Below are 9,684 nucleotides of genomic sequence, written 5' to 3'. Positions count from 1 at the left end.
CAGAGCCCCTTCTCCCCCCAAACATAACAAAGGCCAGTGGCAGGTCCCTGCCTTTGAGACCCTGCAAACGCTTCCCACGCTGCAGCAACCGGGTTTCTCCTGCCCCCAAAACACCCCCTTCTCAGCAGCAGGTCTGAAAACAGGGCTGTGAGTTTTGCCCTGGAGCAGAGCAAAGGGCAAATTCATAAAGTAAAAAGCGTGGGAGCTTTGGGGTCCAGCTCCTGCGGGCAGGCAGACATGCTGCCTGCGGGCAGGAGAGGGGCCAGAGCGAATACCAACCCAGCTCCTGGCTGGGAGAAGGAAAGAAAGAGTCTTGACTATAAGAGATGCTGCTGCGCTTGGAGACATCCACAGAAATAAGTTTATTTCCCCTACCGTCAGGATTATGAAACCACAGAAGCAGAGTTTAAATATTTACAAAGTAATCCAGCGCCCCACAGAGATGAAGAGAACAAAGGATGAGGGTACGGAGGGCTCGCCCTCGCCGGAGAGCAGCAGCACGGAGCTCTGCAGCACAAGCACGTGCAAGGGGGAGAGGAGGGGAGCACAAAACTGGCATCTGAAAGGTGAAGGATGGGGTGAACCTTTGATGTGGCCAGTCGAAGGGGGCACTGCGAAGAAGCCGGTAGTGAGATGAAGGAAGCTGCAAGGAGAGGACATTCCTTCCCCACCCACCCCTTCTGCCACCTCCCGTGCCCAGAGGAAGCAGCCCACTCCCCACCCACCCACAGCTGATGGCTGCAGCACCACGGGGACCCCACGCCGGGGCTCCTCCGCTCCCCACGGCACTGGTCTGACGCTCCCGCAGCGTAGGAAAACGGTAAATCTGAGCAGACCACTCGCCTCTCCCAGCATCCAACCGCTGCGGGCAGCGTCCCGTGTTGTGGGAGTGCAGGCAGCCTGGCGTGGCCAGCAGGGACAGGGGGGCTGGCCCGGCCGTACCTCAGCTTTGGGCCTTGCTCTCCCCTTGGCCACGTTTCCTTTGGAAGCCCGGAGCCACCCCCCGTCGGTGGGAGCGGGTGGGCTGTTCAGCCAGCACTCCGACCCACTACAAATCTCGTTTGCTGCTCACAGTAAGTCTCTATCCAAAACCCGGATGCGGTCAAAAGTGTTAGGAGCAAACGACGAGGATTTTTACGGTGGGAAATGGCACTCAACATGTTCAGAAGTCCCAGGAGCAGGGACTGTGACCAGCAGCCCCGCTCCCGGCCTCTCCCGACAACTTGAAGTCTCAGCTTTGGCAACGCTTGTATAGCTTGTCGATAAAACACTGAATCAACGTGTGAGACAGGCCTAAGAGTCTCTAGGTTATTGCTACTGCGTAAGACAGGTTGGCTTCAGCCCTGGGGCCAGGGACTCCCAGCGCATCCTTGGCGGGTCACTCCGAGAAATCATACTTAAATTAAAAACAGAGGCAAAGGATTAATCTCTCCTGTTCAGCTGGCTTGTCCTAGGGCACGTTATCCAGCAGGCTCGCTGGGCGGAGACTGCAGCAACACAGGGTAGCTCGGTAAGACACCATCCTTTTCATCGTAAGGTTCTCTTTGATCAAGATTGTGGCTTTCTAATCAGCCCCAGGCCCAGCAGCCTCCAGCCTGCTCTCCACACAGGCTCGAGATGACTGTACAGAGCAGACACCGACTATTTCAGTCCCAGGTAGACGTGGAAGGGCACCGAGGTCTGTGCAGTTCCCCCCTGCCCCCTCCCAGAAAGGAGAAAACCAGATGACAGAGACAACTGGACACTAGGAAAAGGGAGAGGTTAAAGGAGTTATTTAAAAGTGACTGAGGAAAAGGAGGAACCGCAGAAATCGAGAAGCCCAAGAGGAGTCCCCAAGCCTCCCACGTGGCTAGAGGAGTTGGAGATGGAAGCAGATGGAAAGGCACACAAGGACAGGCCTGAGAGCCAGCGGGGTGACAGCGAAGGGGCTTCCCAGTCAGAGGGAGCCACGGAAATGGCAGGTAGTCGAGAAGAGCTTTCTTGCTGGCCACAAGCAGGTTGAAATCCATCAGGCTGTGGAGTAAAGAGCTGGTTTTTCAAGGCATGAGTGGGAAAGCTACTCTCATCTTCCGCTGCAGTCAGAGGGGATCTGCTCAACTGCACACAACCCTTCAGCCACACTTTTTAAAGAAGCCCCTGGCTCAGAGCCCCACAGAAAGCAGCATCTGGAGGCCAGAGCCTCAGCAAACACAGACCTGGACCTCTCGTCCTGGAAGAGGCTCTGGGTCATGTCCAAATTCACTTCCTGCCTAGCACTCAAGAACAACCTACCCCCTACTACCCGTCCTGCCCGATTCAGGGCTCAAAGGGGCCACCAAGCCCACCAACGTTGCCAGACCAGCATTTCTCACACCTAAACCAGTCCTGCAAAGCGCTTTTACCCCAGGTGTGCTCTTCAAAGCACACCAAAGAAATAAACAGACCTTGTGTACCATCCCAGAACCAGATTCAAGAAAGCCAGCATCCATTTGCTACTGCAAAGCCCAACCAGAACATGGATGCTTTCCAGTCCCTTCACCTTTTCTTTTAATCTCTGATGGCCCTACTAAACTCAGGTCTCAGGAGCTGCACTCATGGATGCTTTCAAACCCCTACATTAAGCCTTCTGCCCCAGAAACATGTTCCTCCTGCTGCTGCCACCTCTGCAGGCTCACATACGCTGCGCCACATAAAGTATTAGGGATCAAAAGAAAGTGAGTGGCTCATGAGAAGTTTAACGACAGTTTTAGATATTCAGAGCACAAGGAGAAGCAGGGAAGCTCTATTTTTTCTGGCACAAGCTAAAAGGGACTTAGCAGTAGACTCCCAACTCTGCAACAGACTTGAAAGTGTGCAGACTGCCATGAGCCATCCCCAAGCCAGACGATGGCCTTTCCTGCCTTTCTGGGCTCACCAGCAGGACCAGATGAATCTGCCCTGCCACAGAGCGTTCCTCTGTGTGTCTCTTCAAGAGGAGTGTTGCACCGTCAACACCTTTCCGTCGCTACTGGGGAGACTGTCAGGGAGTGCTGTGGCACTCTACGTCCCCAGGAGGAACCCCACACCTCCACTGTGAAACATGTGCTATGGGAGAGTCGTCCAACGGGGAAAGAGCAACTTCTTGGAGACTCAGGAAATCTGAGGAAGCATCTGATGAAGTCTGCCAAGAGGAAGAAACCAGGTGATCAGAGAGAACCTTACAAGGTGTTATCTGCTTGTGCTCCTTGAGGCTTTTTACTTGGCACTGAGAGGAAAGGTGCGACACCTCTCCTTTCCTGATCGCGCGTCTACCTACCAAACTGCAGAGAGGGAGCATATTCAGGGAGAGAGCAGGAGGCTTCAAGACCCCTGACACTGGGAGACACCACCGACAGAACAAAAACAGAAGGAAAAGAAGCCAGTTCCAGGAAACAAAGATGAGCTGTTACAATGGAGTAGAGTTGCCACCTTCCCTGGAAAACGCCTCCCAGAGTCCCATGCCTCCATCCCGCTGGATCAGTCACAGTTTCCTCCTTCGTGTGCCCAGAACGGGGATTTCACAGCTGCCATCACCGCAAATGAAGTGTGAGAACAACGGTCACGATCAGCCCCAAGAAGAGGACAAAAGGAAGCCAGGTCTTCACAAATCCTCCTATGCTGCAAAACGGAAAAAAGGGGAAGGGTTTAAAGAAATCAGCAGAGAAAGACAATAGGGAGAGAAGGATGCAAGAATAACTGGAGAAATCAGAGGGAGACAGATGCCATTCTGACTTTCTTATCCATTGCTGGCACTGCCACACATCACTTTCTGGAGATTCAGTCAGTGATAAAAATTGAGACTAAATCAGGTCCATGAATAAATATATCATGAACAACAGGGCTGGATTCTCCTTCCAGCTTAAATTCAGGTCAAAGACTAGCACGTGGCAGACCTGCACAGACAGGAGCAGTGACAAGAGACCACAAAAAAAATGAAACCCTGTTGCTGCAGGCCTCATTATTCAGACTGTTGCCGTATTTAACCAAGATGACAGGGACTAAACCTGTCTAAAACTGGATGACAGGGACTAAACCTGGTAGAGAGCTGTTTTCCAGAACAGGAAAGACCCAACATAAGTGGAGCAACTCAGAAGCTTTATGCAGGGCATTCCTCATAGAATCTCCTCTTCAGGCACAAGGAGCTGAAATGGAGATTAAGTGCCCTTTCTAGTAAGGGAAGCTCAGGGTTTCCCTCTCCACTCAAACTGGAAGCTCCACAGCAGTGGGAAATCTGATTAGTTTGTCTTGCATGTAAACAAGATTCAAGAGAGGGAAGAGAAAGCAGTAATCTTTGGAGACAAGCCATTCTGTGACCTTATGTTCTGACCTAACCCAGCCACAAGACAACACAGAGCACAATTTGCTTCAGCTAGCATTTCCCAAATTCCAGGCACCCTAAACTAGCTGCCAGATACAGTATTTTGGGAGCAGCATGTAGGGCAACCCAACAAGCACTCTCGGTTCTTTTCTTAAGAACAGGCAGCAGGCAGTGACAATACCACCTACCAGCAACATACACCCACATGTTGTGGGAGAGTTCTCCCTTCTCCACAGGACAGGCTGAAGCTTTAGAGGGATAGGAAAAACGAATGAAAAGCCCCTTTTCCTGCTGAATCTAGACTGCTCCTCAGCTCACCTTACATACTTCCCATACAGGAGTGAGAAGAAGCAGAGCTTCACCATGTTCCAGGAGGTGCTGTTATCATATTTCATCAAGTTTAAGGCCAGAGCCACATGAGAATGGCAGTTATCACAGCAAAGGTTGTGCTGGAACAGAAAAAGGGGCAGGGGATTAGGAATCTTGGTCTTGAGGCTCCCCAGTTCTGCACCCTGTGCTGGTGCAGAGCCACGGGTCCCACTCCTGCAGCAAGGACCCAAACTCTGGGGAAATATTCCTCCACGCACAGACAGGACTTCATCACCCGAGCCCTACCATTCGGTGCTTGTACTCCTCCGAGGCATCGTGTACGGCCGTGTCCCAAGCATTGGGACTGGTGGAGTATACTTTGCTGGGATCCAGTTTCCAGTACCTGGAAGGATGAGAACAGATCCCTTCACATTACTGCTGCATCTTCACAGCTGCTTGCTCTTCCCAGCAGGAAGATGTTTAAAGGCTTTACAGAAATCCACTACCTCTGGAGTCCACGGAGCTGAGCTCTTCAAGACAAGTATATGCTGCAGAGGGCAGCAGGAACTACTGCTCAGCACCCTCAGCACTCCAGAGAGAGAAACCACAGACCTCAGGGGCACAGACAAAACTCTGAACTGCTTTCACGTCCCGCGATATGAAACCTTCCGGCCATTCAAAACGTAAACTTGATCTGACAGATATACAAAACCCAGACACCTCTCCTCCTTCCCCAAGAAAATCATTAACAGGATGCGAGTGATGCCAGTTCATTAGTCCAGCACGGGCAGTATTTACTTGGAGCACTTGTTGTTAACATTCTCTTAAAATGTTTTAGCCTTTCTTTTATTTTTAATAAAGACTCTAGTTATTAATACCATTACATTGCTGTCACACTTCTAAAAAGATTTAATTTAATGTGGTTTCTTGAAAAGCAGAGACACAGTAACCATCCACTTGAATTAGGGCATCAGAACAACAAGAAAAGCAATATTATAGCACGTCTGTCTCCGTGAATTAAACTAACCAACTGACCTGCAGACGTCCTTTAATAAAAACTAACAAGAGCACTTACTTCACTGGCTTCCCAAATGCCATGTTGTCTTCCTACAAAAAAGGAAAAACGTCTCAAGAGGATAAACCCACACAATATTCATGACGTGCCTCTTGCTGGAAGGTCTCACAGCCTGCGATCGCTTAGTGATAAAACTGTCACATTGCCTCAGCAGTCTCAAGACACCAATCTTATTTGTGTGTCTGGATTTAGATTTCAATTGTTTTCATATTCCTGTTCTGGGCATGACTATATTTATACTCTATACACAGTGCAATAATCTAGCTGTATGGTGTAAGTACCTTGTTCCCCCTCCTTTATTTTTTTAACTGTTAATACCTTGTTAACTCAAAGTTGTAAATGTTCCACTCTATTAAGAGCATTAATTATCCCAACTTAAAACTCCCCTGACTATAAAGCAGTTTAGAAGACTGGCACATACCTGATGCTAAGCAGCATGACAGTAACAGGCATGCTGAGGAAGTTGGAAGGCAACTTCTGCTGCTCAGAATTAGACTACTGTAAGAGAATTTAGGTCCACAAGATTTTTTCCCTTCTGCTCACTAAACCAAGCTAGCCACTGCCTATCATATCCCCCAGATGACATCCACTGCGCAGCGGCCCACAGAGTAATAGCAAAGATCTTCAGAAACATCTAAAGCCATTACTTTGCAGAACTTTAAGCTGCAGATGGCAGGGGATGGCTCAAAAGTCACCACTGAGGGTGAGAACTAGACCAAGAACAGATTTTGCTTAAGCACCTGGATCCATCATCTACTTACCGAGACAAAGTACGGCCCCGCGAAGTCCCGAATGACTCCGGTCGATGTGCAGATACCCATGTGGCCAATGATCGGGAAGAGCCATCTACCGAGGCAACAAGCCAAGCGTCAGGCTGAGCTATTTGCCCCCCGCTCACACCGAGCACGTGCAACATGCTGCCAGGAGACTGCTGGAGCGGCCGCACAACCAACTGCATAGCATGGGACAGACAGGGACAGTTAGCGCGTGCTACGCGGCTGCAGGATGAAAGCAGGTGAACCAAAGCCAGGCAAAGGCCGGTAGAGACGCGGAAGAGGTACAAGCAAAAGAAAAACATGCAGGGAATACCTAGAGCCAGCTCATCCGTGGGGCAGTCAGGCTCTGGGGTTTTACCATGAGCGGTGGCAGTTATGGAGAGCGCAAGACTCCGAAGGCCTGCATGACACACGTCCCTGGCTGGGGAAGGGCAAGCCCTGCTCTCCCAGAATCAACCCATTTGTTTATGCAAGCAAAAAGGTCAGGTCCAGGAGAAACTGCCTTCAGATCAAACCAGACTTTCTGCTTCAACAGCTGAAAATAAGGTCACCCTGCCCATCTCCCCATCCACGCTGCAGCAAACTAGATTTAAGCACCCCCAGACAGAAAACGGGGCTCCTGACTGCAGAAAGCATTCCCTCCCCTAAATGATCCCATTGTTTCAAAGGCCTCCTCCTCTACATGGGATATTTACAGCCCCAGGGAGCAGCAAATCTATATCCCAACCCCCTTCCATCATCATCACTCAGAAGTAAATACTTCAGGCCAAGTTACAGCTCTCTCCCACATCCTCCGGCATTCTCAGGTTTGCTGACCTCTCTCCAATTTCTCACTCCTCTCTCCCTGAGGGACTGCACGCAGCAACTAATATCTCAGAAGAGATTACAGCAACGCTAATCAGAAACAGATTCACAAGTCACGGCTCAATCAGAGAAATTCTAAAACTATCAAAATACAAAGGGACCGAGGCGGTCGGATGTTATGAGGAAAGACAAGCCCTACACACCGATAAACACAGCTGAGATTATAAACAGCATATGGCTCCCGGTGATAACATAACTCTGGGAGGCAGAAAAAGGACTCCGCAAGGTTTATGTTCTGCACTTGCATCACTTACCCTCTCCATGTTCCTATCTGGTCTGATGCAAAGCGACCAAACAATTTGGCTACCTGGGCAGTGTTTTATCAGCCAGAAGGTATGGCTGAATATAACACTGTCATAGCGTTGCCCCTTCAAAGGTCTGGACACTTGTTCCTTTTTTTTTAATTCTCTCAGCACTGACTAGCTTTTAAGTGTCCAATTCCAAAGATGACAGGAAACGTCAGAGGGAGAAAATGGAGCTAATGTGGAGTCTAAGGAGAAATTTTACCAAACACCACTAAAATTTCTACTGCAAAACAAAATCCACAGGAGCATGCCACTATTCATCACGGAATGAACCCTCAAACAAATATGGATGCGCAGTGACTTTGGGAGCAGGACAGATCTCTTCATCAGTCCCAGTGGGAGACAAGAAGGTTAAAAGCTTTGAAAAATCCTCAAGGAAAAGACTAAGGTTGAAATTTGAAGCGATCAAAAAAGAAAAGAGGTAAAAACCGAAGCTGGTTTGTAGCTGTATGCGCAGCAGCAGCAGGAAAGTTGCAGCTTCCCCTCGCCGAGGAGTTGTGGTGCCATTCCCGATCCTGGCACAGACCACACCACGTCTTCTACCTGACTTTCACCTCTGGCTCAGTAAACATTGTCACCTGATTTGAACCGGAGGGGAAGAGGAAGGCATAAAAATAAGCCTTTGTGTTCCCAGACTAACCCCAGAGCCACATTTTACAGTTTTTCATTTTCCCACGACCAGAGAAAAACTCAAAAGTTCTCCTCGGAGCCTGCCTACACTTGGCCGACGAGACTGGGAAGGCAAATAAACTTCTAACTCATTAAAAGCGAAGCGCAGAGACTCTCCTCAAGGCATAAGGTGGTCTAAGATCCCCGCAGCCAAACCCTTCCTCCCAAAGCATGAAAGGTTTCCCACGTTTCTCTGGATCCCCTCCACTCCGGCTCCTGCGGGGACAAGCCCGCTCACCGCAAAGCTTTCCGCACACACGCCCCTGCTGCGGGGAGAGGAGAGCCCTCCCCCAGGGACTGAAGCAGCCTGGCACCCCAAAGCCGGGCACCCTGCCCTCCCCGGAGCAGGCCAGGCAGCCGGTTCCCCCGGTCCGCCCGCCCCAACGTGGGCCAGCCCCCGGTTACCCCCCGAGCCGGCCGGGCTCCTCGCCAGCTCCGCAGCGGGCTGACCACCCAGGCACCCCCCGGAGCGGGCCGGGCCCTGGGAGAGGCGAGGGCTGCCCCGGGCCGGGCCCTCCCCCGGCAGCCGCGGCCCGGCCGCCCGGAGCGCAGGGCCCGCACTCACGTCAGGACGGGGATGGGGGTCCACACCACGCAGTAGGGAAAGCGGCCGCGCTCGGCGTCCAGCCCGGCCCCGCCGCCATTGAACTGCTTCATCTTGGCCTCCGCTTCCGCCATCACCGGGGCCCGCCCCCTGCGCCGCCGCCTTTGCGTCACTTCCTGGAGACCGCGCCCGCTTCCGGGTACGGCCGGTAACCAGGAAGCGGCACAGGGGGCAAGGCTCCCCCCGGCCTGCCGGGCCCAGCGCCCCCCCCGTTGCCCCCTGCCCGGTTTGGGGAGGGGGAAGCCCGGCGGGAGGGGCCCCGCGGCTCACCCAGCCCCGACGGAGAGCCCGCAGCTCCGCGGGGGGTTGGCTCGCTGCTCCCCCCTGCCCCGGGGAGCTGAGCTTCCCGCTTCCCCCAGGGCCTCAGCGGCTTCGCGGGGCGCAGAAGGGCCGGGAGTTGTTTCACAGCGGAGCCTTCTGCTGTGGTGAAGCTCCTGCAGGCAGGTAACCTCCCCCCCCCTCGCACCTACCTTGGGCAGATTCACCGCACGAACCTCGGCAGCAAACTTCTCCCTGTTGCCCTCACAAAGATCAGAAGCTGGAGGACGAGTCATCCCCAGGAGCTGGCAGGTAGAACCCCTCAGGAAATTGCAAAAAGCAGAAATAAGCATCACACCAAGCCCCCCACCAGAGAGGAGGAGGAGGTCAAGGTACTGCAAGGGGCAGAACAGCATTTACAAATGGAGAATCGGATTAGAAAAATAACAATTGCTTTATTAGGAAGTTTAATTCAAACTACACGAGAAAGCTGAAGAAGAAATATGTTT

At 52.0% G+C, this 9,684-nt stretch overlaps 1 protein-coding gene across 1 annotated transcript; it reads right to left on the bottom strand.

The window, feature by feature from the left end:
- Positions 1-347: 347 nt before the first annotated feature.
- TMEM222 (transmembrane protein 222) lies at positions 348-9,006 on the bottom strand. The gene is made up of 6 exons (XM_074926195.1): positions 8,879-9,006; positions 6,461-6,545; positions 5,700-5,731; positions 4,931-5,027; positions 4,634-4,764; positions 348-3,615 (listed from the first exon to the last, which is right to left on the bottom strand). Exons 1-6 carry the CDS (start codon positions 8,989-8,991, stop codon positions 3,528-3,530), a joined length of 546 nt encoding a protein of 181 aa, XP_074782296.1. The 5' UTR covers positions 8,992-9,006; the 3' UTR covers positions 348-3,527.
- Between the last annotated feature and the right edge of the window lie 678 nt (positions 9,007-9,684).

Source organism: Athene noctua, chromosome 24 (genome assembly GCF_965140245.1).
Source record: "Athene noctua chromosome 24, bAthNoc1.hap1.1, whole genome shotgun sequence".
Taxonomy (NCBI): domain Eukaryota; kingdom Metazoa; phylum Chordata; class Aves; order Strigiformes; family Strigidae; genus Athene; species Athene noctua.
The sequence above is the reverse complement of the archived record's forward strand: the minus strand, read 5'-3'. Positions and strand labels throughout refer to the sequence as shown.

Excerpts from the sequence above, each read along its gene's own strand:
- TMEM222 (XM_074926195.1), bottom strand. The coding sequence starts at position 8,991 with ATGGCGGAAGCGGAGGCCAAGATGAAGCAGTTCAATGGCGGCGGGGCC. Across the intron at positions 5,028-5,699 it reads GCATTTGGGAAGCCAGTGAA|GTACTGGAAACTGGATCCCA; the intron begins GTAAGTGCTCTT and ends TCATCCTTCCAG. Across the intron at positions 3,616-4,633 it reads CTGTATGGGAAGTATGTAAG|CATAGGAGGATTTGTGAAGA; the intron begins GTGAGCTGAGGA and ends TCCGTTTTGCAG.